Raw genomic sequence first — 21,205 nt, forward strand, 5'->3', positions numbered from 1 at the left:
GCTGTCCCGCCCTGCTCGCGGCCTCCTCTGTTTGGGGCGGGAGAACCGTGTGGGCAAATGCTGCAACTGAGAGGGAAAAAACGGACTTGGGGTGGAGGGGGCGAAGCTTTAGGGGGAGCAGAGGGAGGGGCAAAGTAAGACTTCCAGCCGGAGAAGAACAGTAAGCACATCAATGGGTCAGAACGCTAGGGTTGCGGAATAAGTAAGGTTTAGTCCACGCCCTTTATTTCCCTGTTTTTGCCTGTGAAAAGAAACAGGAAGAGAGAGAAGGAAGAGGAAAATGTGCGGTTCAGATCCGGTGTGATCCCAGATGGGGGAAAGTACTGGGAGACTTTCTGAAAGGTATATCCAAGAATTCGAATCTCAGGGTTGGGCTGCGAGGAGACTGCTCATCCAGACTCAAGCTGGAGAGTCCAGAGGCAAGAAGGTGGTGCCTCTGAACTGCTTTGATTTTTTTTTTCCTCAGTTGAGGGTAAGGGTGGGGTGTCCTGACTGGGCAAGGCTGCGGGATGGTGGGGACAATTTCTGTTACCTTCGCATTTGTGACATCATAAAAGACAAAGCAAAGCCATCTCTGTCATCCCCAGCAAAAGGGGGAAAAAAATCAAAGGATTCCCCCCCCTTTAAAAGAGCTAATTTTCTCCTTGAATTATGAAAGTAATGGCTTAGGTAACAGCCTGTACTCTGTACCCAACTGCTTAATACCGAATAAATCCTTCCACGTGGCTCCCCGAGTCGTGGCAATTAGAGCTCATTATAGGCTCATAAGAGCTCTCATTTCAGGGATTACTTAATGGACGATGAAATTTTATCGGACAGAATCACTGAGAAATAAAATTGGGTGTTAGCGAGGGCACCATGGGGGCACGCCGATGGTGTGCCCAGGGTCCCTTTCTGCTCCGAATGGGTTGGAGGCGCTGCAGTCCTGGGGGAGGGCAGGTCTGGGCAGGGCCAGCCGCAAAGCTGTCCACAGGGTCATTGGGCAGGGGAACGATGGCAAGGCACACGGGGTTGGGAAGCTTCTGAAGACGGGGCTGGAGTGGAGGAAAGGGGGAGGGGGTGGGGAGAGAGACTGAGAGATCCAAAGAGAACTGAAGAGAAGAGTCTGAGAAAAGAGACTCCAATGTGGAACGTGACCCCAAAATACTTGCTCTTGGTGGGCTCAAGCAGTTAACCGAGTATCCTAATAGACAAATTTCTTGGTCGTGGTCTGCTTTCAGCCTCAGTCTGGCCCCAAGCCGCTACTCCCCTCGCAGCCCTAAGTAACTCTATGGGCCTCTCACTTTTCTCAAAATTCACCAGCACACCAACCGGAGGTTTCTGTAGGCAGACATAAATCGAGTTAGATGCTGAAGCATCATAATTAGGATTCTCTAAAATAAAATGATCCTCACGTAAGCACAACTCCCAGCACATTAGAAGTTCTTCCCAAGAGCAGAACTAGAACCACTGCAGATCAAAGTGAATAGATACATATAAATATATATTATACAAAATTTTAAGTGAAATGTATATATACACTTGCAAAGTCAACAGGGAAATCACGTCACCTGTTTGGACAATTTAGGCCTATACAAACATCCTGCCATTAAGCACCTCCCAATGGTTGAGCTCCCAGTTTTCTTTCTGAGGCTGGAATGATTCGGGAACTTCCCGGATTCTCCCATTGTGAGCGAGGGCAGGCTGGGCCAGGCAGGCTGGGTTGAGGCTGAGCGCCTGCGATGGCTGCAGCAGCAAACCTTGTGGTACAAAAGTAGTTACAGCTGAGCTGCCCTGAGTTAAGCCCTGAGACTCCTTAATTGTTGTCACAAGATGTTGGATTAGCACATTTCTGGAATAGCTGTCTGTTTACACTCTGGAGACCCACCGTCCACTAACCGCTTTCTAATTGAATTCTAATCACATTCAAATAGCTCAATAACCAGCCTCAGCTGCAATTCATAAAACTTTAATTGCCATCCATAAATCCTGGGCTCCCCAGAGCGGGTCGTCCCTACAACCCAATTACACTTCTCTAGCAGGCAAGAGAGACGGTCACAGAGATGGAAAGGGGGAAGGAGAGAGGACAGAGAGACAGCCATGTCACCAGCTGAGAAGCTGATGCTCCCCTAGCATTTGGGCCCTTGGTTCTCACAGGTGGAGGGAGTCCCGTCCCCAAGTTTCTTAGCACCTTTGTTATCTCAGGCCTGAAGTTTGCTGTTTGGGGGAAAGGATTGGACTTGTAGCTGTTGCTCACCCTCCCTGCTCCAGCCAGATTTTCCACAAGGAAAAAGAAGAGAAAGCTGTCACTTCTGCAGCCTTGCTTCCCCAGAAAGATCAATAGCCCTTAGGTGAGCAGCCACCCTCTCTCACCAGCCACTGGTGCACCAGTCTTCCACCGCCACTCAGAGAGGTTTCCTTTACCAAGCCACTTCTCCCATCCTGAGGCAGGATTCACAGAGTGACTCAATTCCCTTCAAAACCTTTATGGGCTTTAAAAGGCGTGCATAGGGGAGAGAACTTCCTGGTTAGCTGCCTAAGCAGTAGATAGCAGGACTCAGAACGAAGGCTTCCCTCAACCCCTGCCCAGTCTCTAGAAGGGCCGGGATTTGGTCCTCTCCCCAAAGTCCTTGAGATGGAGTTTGTAGGATTGGTCTGCAAATGCAGCAGTGGGACCACTCGGAGAAAAACAAGAGCGTATCTTCAATGTCTCTCTTTGCCAAGGGGGGTGGTTTCAGGTTAGAAAGAGGCACAAGGAAGGGCCGTTGATCTGAGTGGCCCCAGAAGGCCCCAAGTGCAAAGGCATTTTAGAACTTCCCAAGCATCAGAATGAAAAGCTCCACTTCTGAGCTGGGAGGCCTCTCTGCTATGCCCCCCGGATCCCTCACCAGCCAACCACCTGAATGACCTTGGCCAGTTCCAAAAGCTAGGGGACTCTGTGTGAGTGTGTGAGTGTGTGTGTGTGTGTGTGTGTGTGTGTGTGTGTGTGTCCGTCCGTGTCCCAAGCTGCGCTCCGGGACTGGGTCCCTGCCAGTCCACCGCCACACAATCCTGTTCTAAACCGTAGGCTTCACACTATGCCGTGACTTATCCGCGGCTGGCACAGAAGAGCAAGGAGCACTAGGCATTCCTATTAGAAAGGCCTCAAAGTCCCCACCTGGTGCGATCTCTGACCGGAAGCGAGGAAGAGTTGGGCCGGGGCCCAGGCTAGGGAGAGGGGTGGGATGGAGGATGCAGCTCTGTGATTTCTCGGGAAAGCGTGGAGAAAGAAGGGGAGGAGGCCGGCCTCCCCGCGAAATTAACAAAACCTACACTTTGCAAAGTCTCCCCCATCCCCCTCCTCCGAATTCTTCCCCGCCGCGCACCCGCCCCTCCTCGCCGCTTCTGTTGTGACTCGGGCAGCCTATCCCGAGGGTGGGGAGCTGCTGAGGAGCCTGAGCCGAGCGGTACTCCGCAGCATCACGTGTCGGGGTGGGGGCTATAAAATCCCGGAGCCTGGGCGTCGGGCGGGGGACGTGAGGACCAGCCCTCTCCAGGGACCCCTTTGTTCGCAGCCCAGACGCCGACACCTCCGCGTCCCCAAGGGCTTGACCGCCTGCGTTCGCGCCGCGCCCGGGGCAGAGCTCAGGACAGGAGAGGGGAGGGGGCGCCACGGCCGGCCGGGCCCTCCAGCCACCCACCCCTCGCGACATGTCGCGCTCCTTCTATGTCGACTCGCTCATCATCAAGGACTCCTCACGGCCCGCGCCCTCGCTTCCTGAGCCGCACCCCGGGCCAGATTTCTTCATCCCGCTGGGCATGCCATCCCCGTTGGTGATGTCCGTGTCCGGGACGGGCTGCCCGTCCCGCAAGAGCGGTGCGTTCTGTGTTTGCCCGCTCTGCGTCACTTCGCACCTGCACTCCCCTCGGGGGCCCGCGAGCTCCAACTGCGGGAGCGCAGGGACCGGGAGTGCCGGGGCCGGGGGTGGCGGGGCGGCGGCAGCCGCCGGGGCGTTGCCCCTGCTCAAGAGTCAGTTCTCTTCGGGTCCTGGGGACGCACAATTTTGCCCGCGTGTGAGCCACGCGCACCATCACCACCACCCTCCGCAGCACCACCATCACCACCACCAGCCCCAGCAACCCGGCGCTGCAGCGGCGGCGGCTGCGGCGGCTGCGGCGGCGGCGGCCGCGGCGGCCTTGGGGCACCCGCAGCACCACGCACCTGTCTGCACCGCCACCACCTACAACGTGGCGGACCCGCGGAGATTCCACTGCCTCACCATGGGTAGGGCCGGGTTTCTGGGCACCTGCGCGCTGTGCCTTGCCGGCTCCCGGGAGCAAACTTTCCGCCTTCAGTGGATGAAGTGGGAGCCTGGGGGCGGGATAGGGAGGGAGGAGGGGCTTTTAGTATAACTGTGGAGTCGTCCCCAGAAGTTCCACGAAGGTGGGAGTTAGCCTTCTCAGCCTCTCCAAGCAGCCTGGTGAGCTTCACTCCCGGTATCTGGTGCCCGAGTCTTGCATAACATCGGGGCCTTTAGGACTTCGAACTTGAGGGCTGAGAAATCGGAGGTTAACTGACTGAGGTCCGGGGTGGGTGTATTTGTATTTAAGTGTGGCATTCCGGCGTCGAGGCTGGCTGGGTTTCGTTGCTTTGGGCTAAGCCTGCCTGCCTTTCCGCTAGGCTTGAAGGGAGACGACCGGACAATGCAACCCCTCCCCCGCCCCCCACTTTAATCCTCTGACTTTACGTCCCGAACATCAAAGGCCTTCACTTGCTTTGGGCGTCCCTGTCCTTCCCGGTTAAGTAACGATGTGTCTTGAAATGAGAAAGAGTGAGAGATGGATACAGGTATTTAGTTGAGCTTCACGGGTGAGTCCCTGCGAGGCATCCTTTCCAAGGGATGGCACGTGGGGTGGGAGCGCCTCCCCACACCCACCCCCGAGAATTACCTCTCTGCCCTCTCTTGGCCCGTCTGCAGGGGGTTCGGAGGCCAGCCAGGTACCCAATGGCAAGAGGATGAGGACGGCGTTCACTAGCACGCAGCTCCTGGAGCTGGAGCGGGAATTCTCTTCCAATATGTACTTGTCTCGACTCCGGAGGATCGAGATCGCCACGTACCTGAACCTGTCAGAGAAGCAGGTGAAAATCTGGTTTCAGAACCGCAGGGTGAAGCATAAGAAAGAAGGGAAGGGCACACAGAGGAACAGCCACACGGGCTGTAAGTGCGTCGGCAGCCAGGCGCACTACGCGCGCTCAGAGGATGAGGACTCCTTGTCGCCGGTCTCGGCCAACGATGACAAGGAGATTTCCCCATTATGAGGGAGGGCTGCCCCACCTCTCCCTACACGCTCCCGTAATCCCCCCCCCCACACACACACACACAACGCGACGCGGCAGGCACCCAGGGGCCAAAATCCTTGGCCTTTCGGTTGTTCTGCCTGGAGAAGGTGGAGACAGGTATTCCCGGGGGCTTACATGACGGGCCTGTCACTTCCGTCTCCTACTTGATCTATTTGTTTGGGACTCCACTCGCAGTTATAGATCATTTTTTTAAAATGTAAATAATCTAGATTCAACTAAGTCTCGTCATATAACAAAGAAAAAAGGGTTGGTTTAAGTTTAAAACTGTATGTGGGTTTTTGAAAGCGCATGTCATTTCCCTTTCCCTGTCTTTCAGAACCTGATAAGAACACGGGGTTTCTTGATTCTTTTTGTTTTGTTTTGTTTTTAATGAAAGTATTGAATTGCAAATAACTTAGAAAATTAAACCCTGTAGGTCTTGCTTTCTGAAAATTTGCCTGGGGAGAGTTTAAAATCCAAGTCACTGGAAGTCTCCTTGTGAATAGTTTTATATAAAATTTATATTTATATTTATTTAAATAAATGAAACAAAATCAAGGTTTTAAATTTGTGATGTTTGCTTTCTCCATCTTCCCCCGTCTTTCTCTCCCCCTTATGGACAGGGAATAAAAGTGTCTGAGAATTTAGAGCAAAGTAATGACTATAACTTGGTAATGTGGGTCTCTTGGTTGAGGGAGTTTGTGGCTCTATAGGATTTCTGTGTCACTGAAACTTCTGCCAAGAAGACACCTTCCATCATGATGCTGCCTACCAGGTAGTACTCCCCATTCTTAAAATAGCTCAATTCCTCACAATTGACAGGATACATCACTCCATTTAGAGTGACACTGACAATTAATGACAGGCAAACCTTTAAATTTATTTAGCAGGAGAGGGTGAAAATCCCTTACCTAGTATTTATTTTCTGTATCAGTCCCTCCTCCCTTTCTTTCCTTCTTCATCTCTCTCAGTACTAAAACCTGAATTATGTAAAGGAATCTGAATAGTAGGAATTGTTTTAGGAAGGGCAACAATTCATCAAACAGGTTTGAAGCAAACACATGCAAAGTTACAAATGATGCTACAAGTGACTAGAAACAATACCGTTTTTCCGAGTTTGTCTAGCTAAGAAATTAGCTGGTTTCCACCACTGCTGAGAAAACAAAAGTTCAGGAATAGGGAATTATTTTGTCCAAAGACTTACATTCTCACTTTTCCAAAATAGCTCACAGGTGCCTTCGGACTTCTGGTTTTTTTCTCTGGTCTCCCTAACTTTAACCTAAATTAGTTCCTTTCTAGTCCCTCTCTTCCCACCACCTTGCAGAGTGCATTCGCGCAATCCTGGCCCTGGAGAAGACTTACTTTGGCTTTGCCCTCAGCAAGGCAACCTGGCTCTCTCTTCAGCACAGCCAGGTTCTGTTCTTTAAGGGAGAGAGTGAAGCTGGAAACATGGAAACTAGGAGATCTCATTCCCTGCAATCTCATTCCCTGCAAGCTGAGTTCCACAAACACCCGCTGGGGTTGTTTTTGATTATTTTCTCTAAAGATGCCACCTAAAAAGTCCAAGCCATAGGAACTGTTTACAACACACATACTCACACTTCTTTAGGTCTGATTTACTTTAGGTCTGTAGGAACTGAAACCTCACCAGGTGGGGCTGGGCTCTAGTATGGGTTTCCCCGCCCAGACACTCCCTCACTCTCACTCCCTCTCTCTCTCTCTCTCTCTCTCTCTCTCTCTCTCTCTCTGATCTCTCCTCTCTCTCTCTCTCTCTCTCTCTCTCTCTCTCTCTCTCTCTCTCTCTCTCACACACACACACACACACACACACACACACACACACACACACTCCTGAGGCCCGTCGTCATCTCTCATTCTAGTGCTGGCCAGGGCAGGCAGGGGAGAAGAGAGGCTGGACGGTGCGTACTGAATGGGGAGCTGCCGCCGCTTTGTGCAGTGACCTGGGCCCGATCCTGCGCAGCAGTCACAGGCATCTGACTCGCTCCTGGCCCGGGCCTGGGAGGCTCAGGCTCTGGATTGCCCTCTCTCTTTCACACACAAGCAAAGCTTTGGGCCCCCTCGCCCTGCCCACCGCGAAGGAGGAGGGGCGCTGACCCACTGCCTTTTCCAAAGATTCCGTCTCCCTCCTTCCCAATGAACAGGCGTCTCCGGGCACCGGTACAGGGCTGGGAGGAAGGGAGTTTCGTAGCGCAAAAAACTGGCAGCTAAGGAAGAATTCCTTCACAGGAAATAACAAGAAGGCCAAAGAGCCCCGGCCGCACCTCTTTGCGCTCCTGCCCAAAGCGAAGCCTCATCTGAGAGGTGGACAGGCAACCCCATCCCCTACCCATCCACTCTCAGCCCGGCCTCTCTGTTGTCCCGCACTCGGGCCTGGCCCTCCCCAAGTCCCTGCCCAGTAGGGACCAGAGCATCTGCACTTCTCCTCGCTACCCGCACCCAGGCCCTGCGCCCAGAGTGCTGAGCCGCCCGCTTGCCACACCGATGCTGCACTCGCCCAGCTCTACGACCCGGCAACGGAGACGCGGGGCCAGCCCTCCGTGCCTGGTTTGGGGTTGGCTGCTCGGTACCTTTCCTTCCTGTCTTCAGGGATATTCCTTAGGGAAGAGAGGAGAAACAGTGAATCCTGCACCAGAGGCAAAAAGATTCAGGCAAAGACGCTGGACATTCTCCAAAGAAACGTTCTCCGGTGAATCTTCTTGTCACTTTCAGAGTGAACCATGAAGTCTCCTTGTCTCCTATTTTACACGTCCCCAACGCCCGCCCCCCCCAAAAAAAATCAGTTGATGTTTTTGAAGATTGGGAATAAGGGTTTGGGAATCTGTCTGATTTTAAAGGCCTACAGTTTCATCTTAGGGTAAGAACACCTAAGCCAACACTCAGATGTACAAATATTCTGTTAAACAATCTTGATATCAAACACTCTAAGAGAAGTGTCCCCAGATTTATTAAAAGAGGAATGTTTAAGATGTGTGGAGTCACGCTTGACTATTTCTATCTGGGAAGCACTAGATGCTAGTTTTTCAATACGCCCCACTTGAAACACAGAACTCTGTTCCTCCAAAACATGGCCTCTTAGGGGCCTATAACCACATGATGGAAAGAAAGAGAATAAAAATGAGAATTAAAAATCAGGACCTTGCTCCATTAGGAGAAAAGAAGTGAGCAGCAGGAACCATTAGCATGGATGAATCCACCTCTTTAAACAGGAAAAGAGCTGGGGGCTGGGGAGGATGGACAGTGGGAAGAATAACCTCCTGCCATTGTGCCCTGACCCAGTCCAGAATTCCCAGCAAAGAGGAGGAGCAGAGACCTTTCCCCTTCACCCTCCCACTCAGTGACCAAACCAAGCCCAAGGCCAAGGGTCTAACAATGACGGTGGCACACAGCAAGGCTTTTTTTTTTTTTGGCGGTACGCGGGCCTCCCACTGCTGTGGCCTCTCCTGTTGCAGAGCACAGGCTCCGGACGCGCAGGCTCAGTGGCCATGGCTCACAGGCCCAGCCACTCCGCGGCATGTGGTACCTCCCCGGACCGGGGCACGAACCGGTGTCCCCTGCATCGGCAGGTGGACTCTCAACCACTGCGCCACCAGGGAAGCCCCAGCAAGGCTTCTTGATTGCAAACCATGCCCAGGGCAGAAAGGACCCAGCAGCCCATCCCTGGGGTGTTCATGGCCCCAGGTGATAGAGACACTGGTGATGGTAGATCCCACCTCCTCTCCTAATTCTGAAGTGGCCATCATAGTTTACTGCCCCCTCCCAACCCCCCACCATATCCCCCCCAAGGATATCCATAGATATTTTAGGAGAAACAAAAAGTTGGGGCTGTGAAGTCTTTGACTTTCTGGCTTCCTCCTCCCTCCCCTCACCCCCACTCCTCACCACTGCTGCCCAGTTACATCTAATCAGGATTAGAAATGCAGTTTGCTTGGCCCACCCTGACTGTGGTCAGGGAATTGCCAGAAGGGTGATTGTTCTAACTCAAAGTGGTCACAGAGGGCAACAGGGTCTGTGTGTGTGTGTGCATGTACACAAGTGTGTGTGGACTCTTGGTGGTGTTAATGTATGTGGGAAGAAGAGAGTTATTTTCACTAGAATTTTTTTTCTTATTTTTTTGCTTCGCACTTCTATCTTTCGTGCAGTTTCCACTCATTTTTCATGGCACTGCTTGGGAGATTTCTTTGAGGGAGGTAGGAAGAGGCTCAGAGTTGGGCTAGGGGAAGGAGCAAAAGGCTGAACCTCAGGGAAGACTGTAGTGAGCTCTGGGTAAGATCTCAGGTCCAGGCTTAAGGGTGTGAGAGAGAGGGAGAATGACACTTCCAATAGAACCTATTTGCTAGAGGAAATTGGGTTTAAAGGAGCAATCACTGCTTTAAAAGGAGCTCCTCCCATCCTCTCCAAACACAGCCTGAAGCTGTCCTAGACATGAATGCAGCTCAGTGCATCAAAGCAATTGTTCCTATTTTCATTATTCACAGGGAATCTTTGAATGTACCTGTTAAGGTAACAGACCTCTTAAAAGGGAACATTTTTTTCCATGCAATTAAATGGTGCATTTACTAGGCTTCTATTAACATAATTTAATATAAATCTATTTTATAAATCTTTAGGCTCACATTACCGAAAACTGAGCATCTCTGAAAAAAAACCTATGTCTCTTCCCTAAATTAGATGGAATAGAATCCAAAAACTTGCTATTCTAAGCCAGCTGGAAATATTAAAAGTAGAAGAATTTTTTGTATTATCTTTTGTTAATGGTGGAGGTATGAAGAAAAGAGTCAGCTTGTCTCACAGAAGATGAGGGCTTCTCACCCAAGGGCCTGGCACTTGGAGTGGTTAACACAGGCTAGAACTGGAACAGGAGGTTAAAGAGATCTCTTAGGAACAGAGATGAATCAGAGCTCAGATGAAAAAACAACAGCCAACCCTGACTCATATGTGGAAGCAAGTTTCTTCTGTTTGGGGAGAGAAAAATCCAAAGCCTGTGAGCTCTCACAGTCCCATAAGCTATTCTACATGGAGGTAGATATCCTTGTCTGCTCCCATAGCTGGACTCCTTGTTCTCAAGTGCACCCTCCAAAAGCTTGGGCATCCCATTGTCTCTGAAAAGGTGTTTTGTCTGCCCTTATATTGATGTCGCTGCCTGCCCTTCTGCACCAGGCATTGCATTTCTTCAAGCAGAGCCCTATGTTTTCCTGAACCCTTGTCCTACCTTTGTTGAGTCTTCCAAATCCTAAACCCAGGAAGGCCCCAGGGGCTCCTCTGAGTGAATCCTGACAGATCGGAAGTGTGTGCTGTGTGCTTAGGAAAGTAACTAGTTTCAGATTAATGAAGCAGTGACAATTTCAATCTGCTTAAAGGCGGAGGTTGGCACTGCCCAGGCCTGAGCGTGGGGAGCTCGCCAGGCTGGGCTTTATATTGTCCGCTTTTCTGAAGAGCAGACAAAGATGGATAGAGAGACATTGAAAAGCAGGGGGCGTATTTCAAACAGCCCCATAAAGAGGGCTGTCACTTTAAGACAAGAACCATAGTGCTTTGATGACTTTGTATTAGCTGCCCCATTTCAAATAAGGAACTCAAGTCTCTAGTGAGAGGGAGGAAAAAGAAGACTGTGAGAGGGAGAGGGAGAGGGAGAAGGAGGGGGGTGGAGGGAGAGAGGGAGAGAGAGAGAGAGAGAGAGAACAGAGAATGTGGTGATATTTAGCCTGTGTGAGCACTGCAGCGGGACTAATTCTTAGGCAACTATTTGGTTTCTGAAGTTCAGGGAGAAACAACCCACAGCAGGTGCAGAGAAAAAAGGCAGGTGGGAGCTGCTCCTTATGGGAAAGAGCTCCCTGCCCCGTGCGCAGCAGCCGGCTCCGAGGAGTTAAAGCCAGCTTGGCCTCAGTTGGCTGGGAAGGGCTGGAGAGGGATGCACAGCTCTACCGGCCCCAGGCCGCTGAGGATTATAATGGAAATTTTTGAGAGCTTGAAAGAGAAATAATAGGAAGGAGGGGGACGGCAGGCTTTTGGAGTCCACCTTCACAAAGCCTAATTTAAATTGTTTGGGGTCAAGCAGCAGCAAGCCACCTCCCCCCTTTCCTCCTTAATTAATTAATGACCACGATTAATTATTAGGGTCTTGCATCTCAAGACTTCAAATCACCTCCCCCCCCGGGGTGATGAGTTGCTTGAGCCAGGCACGTGGTTCTAACTTGAGAAGAAAGTTGAAAGTTGGCAGTGTAGTCTGTGTCTCTATTATCTGCTTCCCTCTAGGTCTCTGCCTCTGCTTTTTTTCTGTCTCTCCTACTCTTCCTGCCTTGGTGTGTCTCTGTCTCTGTCTCTCTAATGTTTCCCCTCTTTGTTCTCCAGGCTGATCTCCCCATCCTCCTCCAATATCCCTTGGCCCTGGCTCAACCCTCCCAACTCTAGGACCCCAGCTGTCCCGGGAGAGGGGAGGATGCCCATGAGGCCCTCACCCAGGGCACCGGCCAGCAGCTCCGAATCTCACCGCATCCTCAGTGGCGGGAAGTGAGTGGGCAGCAGTGTTCACCGGCTGGATGAGGAGTTATTGACAGTTTAGATTTTTTTTTCCTGCCAAAGAAATTTTTTTTTTTTTTTTTTTTTTTAAGGGACCGGAGGACCGGGAGCGGGAAAGCGCTTCGGCTTTGAAGGCCGGCGGAAGGGCTCCCCCGACGGTGGCGCTGGAGGAAGAAGCGTGTAGTCAGTTTCATTAGGCACTATTTGAACCTTGCAACGTGTGGTAATTTCTGGGGCAAGCTGAAGAGGGGGGATTATGTAGGAGGGACACAAGGAAATTAGCGAACGGTTAATTTAACTCGTTTTCTGCTAGACTTTTCGATACATTCCTAATTGACTGAGGGGCAGGTGAAGCTCCCGCCCCATGCAGGCTCATTCACGGTGGGAATAAATGGTTCTTTTTCAACTCACACTGCTCACAATATATCATCAGGGAAAAGACATGCAATGAATATGTTGATTTTTTTATTATTATTAATGGACTTACACCCTGCCACGCAGGTGTGAGGGTAAAAACCTATACTGCAATGAGATAAGATTAACAATGGAATTAGAATTTTATTAGCTTTATATGTCACATAGACCTGGATCCGAACTGTCAAAACAAGCAACAAGAAAAGATATTCTGAAGGCAGCCCTGCCACTCAACCAGGAGAAATGGAACAGCGCCGATCCAAATCACGATCAGCTCCAGTTCCTTCAGTACCTCCCTTGGGCCTTCTGCCGGAGGCAAGAGGCGGGAGGGCCTCGCTTAGGTGAACGCCTCGGTTCCCGACCCGCAGGTAGTAGCTGAAAACACCACTTGAGCTCGGAGGCCCGGCCTAGAGCAGGCCCCAGCCCAGGGTAGGGGGCCCGTGATGACCCGAGGCTGCCGAGAGGTCAGCGGAGGGGCCGGGCCACCGCGGCCTGCGGGCCGCAGGCTTCGCATCCTCTAAATCAGCTGCAGGCGCTGGCCGCGACCCGAGGGAATGGAGAAGAGTCGGAATGCGGGACTGGAGGTGGAGTGGGGCGTCCCTTGAAAGCCGCACTGAGTTTTGTTACCCGGGGGCCACTGCTACCTGGGTCTCGCAGGCGCAGAGGTGCCCTATGCAAATGGTTCACTATTAGGCGAGAAAGAAATACTTCAAATGGCCCTTTGTAACCTTCTATAGAAAATCGAGGTACTCTGCATGACAAAGCACAATTAAGCTTTCTATTCAGGAGTTCTGCAGCTGGTAGCCCATTGGGAAAGTGGGAGGAAACGCGAATATATTAATAGTGTGGCAAAAGTTTTTTGTGTGCGTGTCCTTTTCTGGGTCGGGGCTGGGGAGGGGCGGTGGGTGGACCCAGAGGGGAAGGAAGCTCCGCCTTGGATCCTTGCCACCTGTCCAACCTCGTCTCTGCCCAAGTGGAGAGCCCTGCTTGTCTGGCAGCCCGGACATTCTGAATGGTCTCGGCGACCCCCGCGAGCAGACCAGGGCTGGGCGGACCCTGCAGGCACCAGCACCTGGACGGGACGGGACGCCTGCCCCAGCCTAGCCTCCTCGTTCCCGGAAAGCTGAGCTGAGACCCGGCGCCCGGCTGTCCTTGGTCCCCCGCGCAGGAGGGAGGCTCCCAGACCAAGTGCTTCGCCCAGACGCCAGGGTGGGTGGTGCACCCGGGAGCACAGCAGGAGGATGTTGGAGCTGGGAAAGAGACACGGGAAGAGCAGAGCCGGATTTTCCGTTCAGCTCTAATTTTCTCCCATAGTTGAGGTTCACTTCCTAATCGTTCACTTTTACAGACCTCGAGGAGAATTTCTTGCTTCTTAGTAAAGAAGGGCTCTTAACCAACTGTGCTGGTTATTCTCCATATGCCGGTCTAGATCCATCTCCACCTTCCTCTGGCCTCGTGGTTGCCAGAAGACACTGGCCACTGTGGATTGTACTACATCTTCTATTAACTGCATCACCTGCAGTCTCTTGCCTCTGGCTTGCATTTGGGTTTGGTGAATGAGTGGCACTGCAAATAACCGAACAACCTGATGAGAGAATCTGAGGTACACTGATTGTTTCTGGGGATGTTGCATTGTCCCAGTTCTGGCAGTTGCTGCTCCTTTCCAGAAATTCCCTTTCTCTCTGAGAGCCTCTCTTCCAAGGCTCCAGCTCTCAGTCAGGCTCCTCCTGCACCTTCATGGAAAAAGGTGAAAATGCCTTCTGGCTTCTACTAGTCCCCTCTACTAGTCCCATCAAATTCTTGTTGGTTCTCTCAGCCCGGCACACATCTCTGCAAGTAGTCATTTTGTTGAAAACTTTCTTTAAAAATCCCCACTCGGGCTTCCCTGGTGGCGCAGTGGTTGAGAGTCCGCCTGCTGATGCAAGGGACACGGGTTCGTGCCCCGGTCCGGGAAGATCCCACATGCCGCGGAGCAGCTGGGCCCGTGAGCCATGGCCGCTGAGCCTGCGCGTCCGGAGCCTGTGCTCCGCAACGGGAGAGGCCACAACAATGAGAGGCCCGCGTACCGCAAAAAAAAAAAAAAAAAAAAAAAAATCCCCGCTCAGATCAGTTGCCGAGTGGCTGACCAGCCATGTTATGCTTGAGCCAGTCTCTTCTGTAACAGTCAGGTCAACTGTCTCCTCACTTTTGCTGGGATGTCTCCCATGAGAGAAGTTGTCCCAGCCCATTCCATTTTCAACAGCTTGGACCACTAGGAATACTTACTTGTGTTGTATCTTCCTTTGTAATTTCTATCCATGAGTTCTACCTAGTTCTTCCCTCATGGACTTCTAGGTGTCTGCCTTCTTCCCTATTCTCAACTGTGATGTCCTTGATGACAGCAACTGCATCTGTCATCTCTGCATCCTCAGCACTCATCACAATACCTAGTACATAGTAGATGCCCAGTAAACTAGCTAGATCAATGCATCATTCTGCTTCCAAGACTCCACCAGTTGCCTCAAACATGGAGGCTAGAAACAACTATACTTCATTGTAGCTGTATATAAATATATGTAATAAACATATATTCCCTGGTGGCACAGTGGTGAAGAATCCGCCTGCCAATGCAGGGGACACGGGTTTGAGCCCTGGTCCGGGAAGATCCCACGTGCCACGGAGCAACTAAGCCCGTGCGCTACTACTACTGAGCCTGTGCTCTAGAGCCCGTGCACCACAACTACTGAGCCTGCGTGCTGCAACTACTGAAGCCCGCGCGCCTATAGCCCGTGCTCCACAACAAGAGAAGCCACCGCAATGAGGAGCCTGCGCACCGCAACAAAGAGTAGTCCCCGCTCACCGCAACTAGAGAAAGCCTGTGTGCAGCAACGAAGACCCAATGCAGCCAAAAATTAAAATAAAATTTTAAAAATGTATATATACATAGGCTAAATATCCTATGTACAGAATAAATATCCTATATAGAGGATAATTATAGATAGGATATAGAGAAGGTTCTGGAATCAGTCTGCATGCTCTACCATTTACTAGCAGTGTGACCTTGAGCAACCCACTTAACCTCTCTAACTTCTATTTTCCTCATTTGTAAAATGGGGATAATTAATAGTACTTCCCTCATAGGGTGATGACGACTAAATAAGGAAATATACATGAAGATATACAGATATTTAGTTAACTCAGATAAGGTCTAACTGAAAAAGTAACTTTTAAATAAAGACCTGAAGAGAATACGAAGAACTGACCCTGTGCTTGCTGGGTCAAGAGAATTCTAGTGGTAAAGAATTCCAAGCAAAGGCCAAGGTGTGAAGATGCCTGAAATAGTTGGGAAACAGTGAAGAGGCAGAGTGACTAGAGTACAGTGAGTGAGTGTGTGTGAGGGGGGAAGAGGGATGATGGGGTAGGGCTTGTAGGTCAGAGTAAGGGCTTTGGCTTTTATTTTTAGTTAACTGGGAAGCTCTTGCGGGATTTTGAGCAGAGAAGTGATATGCTGTAACTTATGACTAATCTGGATGAATTTGGCTGCTATGTTGAGAGAAGCCAGGAAGATAAGATACTATTAAATACAGCCAGGTAAGAGATGACACTGGCCTGGACCAGGGTGGAAGTAATGGGAGTGGGGAGAAGTGTTGAATTCTTGGGTTTGATTTGGTAGAGTTGCCAGGATTTGCTAACAAACTGAAACTGAGGAGTAAGAGTAAGAAAAGGGTCAAGGATGACACCAAGGTCTTTATCCCAAGCATTGAAAAGAAAAATGTTGCCGTTAAGAAGACTATAGGGGACTTCCCTGGTGGCACAGTGGTTAAGAATCCACCTGCCAATGCAGGAGACACGGGTTCGAGCCCTGGTCCAGGAAGATCCCACATGCCGCAGAGCAACTAAGCCTGTGCGCCACAACTACTGAGCCCGCGAGCCACAACTACTGAAGCCTGCACGCCTAGAGCCCGTGCTCTGCAGAAAGAGAAGCCACCGCAATGAGAAGCCCACACACCGCAACGAAGAGTAGCCCCCACTCGCCGCAACTAGAGAAAGCCCGCGTGCAGCAACAAAGACCCAATGCAGCCAAAAATAAATAAATAATAAATAAATAAATTTATTTATTTTAAAAAAAGAAGACTGTAGGAGGAGCAATTTTAGTATATATTAAGTTTGAGATGACAATTACACATCAAAGTGGGGATATCATGAAGGCAATTGAAAAAATAATTCTGAAGTGAGAGCAAGCCTCGAGAAGTAAATAAAGGAGTCATGAATGTAACGATGGTATTAAAATCATGTGACAAGGTGAGCGCATAAGGGAGTGGTACATAGTAAAAGGGGAAGGAACCCAAGGACTTAGCACTGGAGAACTCTAAAATTTAAAAGCATTGAAAACAAGTCTTGGAGATGAGAAAGAATGAACATAGAGGAAAACAATGAGGTGAGTAGTATGACTGACCCACCATATGGCCTGGAGAGGATTTCCTGAATTCAGGGAGGGTAACCCAAGCAAAGGCCAGCAGTCTCCCTGAGTTGAGGAGACAGAATTGAGAAGCAGAGGAAACCAAGGTGCCTAGAATTCATAGGACACAGTACTTATTCAATAGCAACTGCTCAGAACGAAAGCTCTAGAAATCTACAGAGATTTCCCCTCTAGTTTTCAGCTGAGTATTCATCAGTACTTACACATGAAGAACCTACCTGGGGCTAGAGAAAGAACACCACAAAGAAGCAGGCTGAAAAATTTATGACCTCACACATGCCTGGTAAGACTTTGTGTCCTCTCTGGCCAGAAAGAAAAGACCTCCTAACATACACGGGGCTTTTCATTCAAATAGACTACTCAGAAAGGTATTGCCTCAGTGGTAGAGCAAAATTAGCTCTAAAGACTACTCAGGCTCCACCTAACAAAGCTTAAAAGCAAGCTTCAAAAGGATCAAACTGTTTCCAAGTAACCTAACTGCATCCAAAACAGCTCAAAAATATTTAAAGGAATTAAAAAAAAACTCTAGCATCCTAGAAGGTATAATTCATAATAATAAATTATGAGGTATGCAATCAAAACACACCGGGCATGAAAAGAAGCAGCAAAGTATGACAATGAGAAGAAAAATCAATCAATATAAAGACACAGAAATGACACATATGGCAGAATTCTGACAAAGACTTTCAAACAATTATTATATTTTTAAATCCCCTCCATTTATTCATGAAGGCAGAGGAAAGTATGAACATAATAAGGAGAGATCTGCAAGTTATTTAAAAAAAAAAAGATCTGAATCAATTAAGAAATACAGTGTGTGAGATGAAAAACACCAGATGTGATTAACGACAGTTAGACACTGCAAATAAAAGATTAGTGACCTTACATGATGCAGAGCAACTAAGCCCATGAGCCACAGCTACTGATCCTGTGCTCTAGAGCCCGCGAGACACAACTACTGAGCCCGTGTGCCACAACTACTGAAGCCCCGCGCCTAGAGCCCATGCTCCACAACAAGAGAAGCCACCACAATGAGAAGCCCGTGCACCACAACGAAGAGTAGCCCCTGCTCGACACAACTAGAGAAAGCCCGCGCAGCAACAGAGACCCAACACAGCCAAAGATAAAAATTTTTTAAATTAAAAAAGAGTTTGCATGCCACAACTAAGACCCAGCGCAACCCAGTAAATAAATATTTTAAAAAAAGATTAGTGACCTTAAAGACATAGCCATAGAAACTATCCGAAACAAAATATAGTGAGATAAGAGACTGAAAAGAAAAGAATAGAGCATCAGTGAGCTGTAACACAACATTGAGTGACCTATACACAAATGTTCCTGGAGTTCCAGAAGGAGAAGAAAGACAGATGAAGGGACAGAGAAATCACTGCCAATTTTTTTTCAAATTTGATGTAAACTATAAACCTACATATCCAAGGAGTTCAACAAACTCCAAACAGCAGAAACATGTGCCCCAAGGCACATCATAATTATAATGATAAGAAGAAAATCTTAAAAACATCTAGAGAAAAAAGATACTATGTGCAAAGGAACAAAGATGAGGATGATAGTAGATTTGTCATCAGAAAGAATGCAAGCCAGGGACTTCCCTGGCGATCCACTGGTTAAGACTCCCTGCCTGCTTCCACTGCAGGGAGCACAGGTTCGCATGCCACAAGGCCAAAAAAAAAAAAAAAAGCAAGCCAGAAGACAGTGACTTCTGTCTTTAAAGTACTGAAAGAATAAAACAGTCAATCAGAATTCTAAACTCAGCAAAAATAGTAATTTTTTTCTTTGGTTGCCTATGCTTTTGGCACCATATGCAAAAAATCATTGCCAAATCCAATGTTATGGAGCTTTCCTCCCACGTTTTTTTCTAAGAGTTTTACAGTTTAAGCTCCTATGTTTGGGTCTTTAATCCATTTTGAGTTTATTTATTTTAAAAATAATTTTTTTGGAGTATAATTGCTCTACAATCGTGTGTTATCTTCTGCTTTCCAACAAAATGAATCAACCATACACACACATATGTTCCCACATCTCTTCCTTCCTGTGTCTCCCTCCCTCCCACCCTCCCTATCCCACCCCTCCAGGCGGTCACAAAGCACCGAGCTGACGTTTGGTAGTGTATATATGTCCATGCCTCTCTCTCGCTTTGTCACAGCTTACCCTTCCCCCTCCCCGTATCCTCAAGTCCATTCTCTAGTAGGTCTGTGTCTTTATTCCTGTTTTACCCATAGGTTCTTCATGACATTTTTTTCCTTAAATTCCATATATATGTGTTAGCATACAGTATTTGTCTCTCTCTTTCTGACTTACTTCACTCTGTATGACAGACTCTAGGTCTATCCACCTCATTACAAATAGCTCAATTTCATTTCTTTTTATGGCTGAGTAATATTCCATTGTATATATGTGCCACATCTTTATCCATTCATCCGATGATGGGCACTTAGGTTGTTTCCATCTCCGGGCTATTGTAAATAGAGCTGCAATGAACATTTTGGTACATTACTCTTTTTGAATTATGGTTTTCTCAGGGTATATGCCCAGTAGTGGGATTGCTGGGTCATATGGTAGTTCTATTTGTAGTTTTTTAAGGAACCTCCATACTGTTCTCCACAGTGGCTGTATCAATTTACATTCCCACCAACAGTGCAAGAGGGTTCCCTTTTCTGCACACTCTCTCCAGCATTTATTGTTTCTAGATTTTTTGATGATGGCCATTCTGACTGGTGTGAGATGATATCTCATTGTAGTTTTGATTTGCATTTCTCTAATGATTGAAAGTTTAATTTTTTTTTTTTTTTCGGTATGCGGGCCTCTCACTGTTGTGGCCTCTCCCATTGCGGAGCAGAGGCTCCAGACGCGCAGGCTCAGCGGCCATGGCTCACGGGCCCAGCTGCTCCGCGGCATGTGGGATCTTCCCGGACCGGGGCACGAACCTGTGTCCCCTGCATCGGCAGGCGGACTCTCAACCACTGCGCCACCAGGGAAGCCCAGAAAGTTTAATTTTTATGATTTTAATGATTGTAAGTTTTAATGATTGAAAGTTTTAATTGAAAAAACACATCTCATGGGCTTCCCTGGTGGGAAGGGAAGAGGTTAAGAATCTGGGAAGAGGTTAAGAATCTGCCTGCCAATGCAGGGGACACAGGTTTGTGCCCTGGCCCAGGAAGATCCCACATGCTTTGGAGCAACTAAATCTGTGTGCAATAACTACTGAGCCTGCGCTCTAGAGCCTGCGAGCCACAACTACTGAAGCTCACACGCCACAACTACTGAAGCCCGCACGCCTAGAGCCCGTGCTCCACAACAAGAGAAGCCACCACAATGAGAAGCCCGCGCACCACAATGAAGAATATCTCCCGCTCACCTCAACTAGAGAAAGCCTGTGTGCAGCAACGAAGACCCAACACAGCCAAAAATAATTAAATTTATTAAAAAAAAAAGAAAAAACACATCTCATAAAATGTACTCTCTTAACTATTTTAAAGTATGCAGTTCAGTAGTGTAAAATATATTTGCATTATTGTGAAACAGATCTCCAGAATTTTTTGTCTTGCAGAACTTGGTAACCACCATTCAACTTTCTATTTCAGTGAATTTGACTACTTTAGACAACTCATGTGAGTGGAATCACAGAGTATTGTTGTTTTGTGTCTGGCTTATTTCACGGGGCATAATGATTTCTAGGTTCATCCACGTTGTAGCATGTGACCGCACTTCCTTTTTTAAAAGGTTGCATAGTATTTCATTGTGCTTATATACCACATTTTATTTCATCCATTGATGGACATTTGGGTGGCTTCCACATCTTTGCTATTGTGAATAGTACTGCTATGAATGTGGGTGTAAAAATATCTCTTTGAGATCCTGCTTTCAATTATTTTGGATTATACCCAGGAGTGGGATTGCTGGATCATACGGTAGTTCTATTTTTAATTTTTTGAGGAACCACTGTACTGTTTTCTGTAATGGTTGTACCATTTTACAGTCCCACCAACAATGCACAAGGTCCAACTTCTCCACATCCCTGCCAACACTTGTTAGTTTCGGTGGCTTTTTTTTTTTTTGGTAGTAGCTATCATAATAGTGTAAAGTAATATCTCAGTGTGATTTTGATTTGCATTTCTCTGGTGATTAGTAATGTTGAGCATCTTTTCATATTCTTTTTTTTTTTTCCATATTCTTTTTGGCCATTTGTATATCTTCTTTGGAGAAGTATCTACTCAAGTCCTTTGACCATTTATTTTCTAATTGGGCTATTTGATTTTTTTGTTGTTTAGTTGTAGGAGTTCTTTATATATTCTGGATATTAACCCCTTATCAGATATATGATTTGTAAATATTTTCTCCCATTCCTTAGGTTGTCTTTCACTCTGTTGATTCTGTCCTTTGATGCACAAAAGTTTTAAAATCTGATTTGTCCCATCTGTATTTTTTTCTTTTGTTGCTTGTGCTTTTGGTGTCATATCCAAGAAATCATTGCCAAA

General features: G+C 48.4%; 1 protein-coding gene and 1 long non-coding RNA gene across 4 annotated transcripts in view; one reads left to right on the forward strand and one right to left on the reverse strand.

Moving 5' to 3' along the window:
* LOC307185763 overlaps positions 1–21,205 on the reverse strand; it is a 69,092-nt gene that overhangs the window by 16,856 nt on the left and 31,031 nt on the right. For all 3 annotated transcript variants that reach the window (XR_013828164.1, XR_013828165.1, XR_013828166.1), the window contains exons 2-3: positions 4,909–5,083; positions 4,181–4,330 (exon numbers count right to left, since the gene is read on the reverse strand). This is a non-coding gene — a long non-coding RNA (uncharacterized lncRNA). The remainder of the gene's footprint in view (positions 1–4,180; positions 4,331–4,908; positions 5,084–21,205) is intronic.
* Positions 3,217–5,278, forward strand: GSX2 (GS homeobox 2; the record flags this gene model as incomplete). The annotated part of the gene is made up of 2 exons (XM_079920250.1): positions 3,217–4,243; positions 4,938–5,278. The coding sequence occupies exons 1-2, from the start codon at positions 3,670–3,672 to the stop codon at positions 5,276–5,278; spliced, it is 915 nt and encodes a 304-aa protein (XP_079776376.1). The 5' UTR covers positions 3,217–3,669.

Source organism: Stenella coeruleoalba, assembly GCF_951394435.1.
Source record: "Stenella coeruleoalba genome assembly, chromosome: 4".
NCBI lineage: Eukaryota > Metazoa > Chordata > Mammalia > Artiodactyla > Delphinidae > Stenella > Stenella coeruleoalba.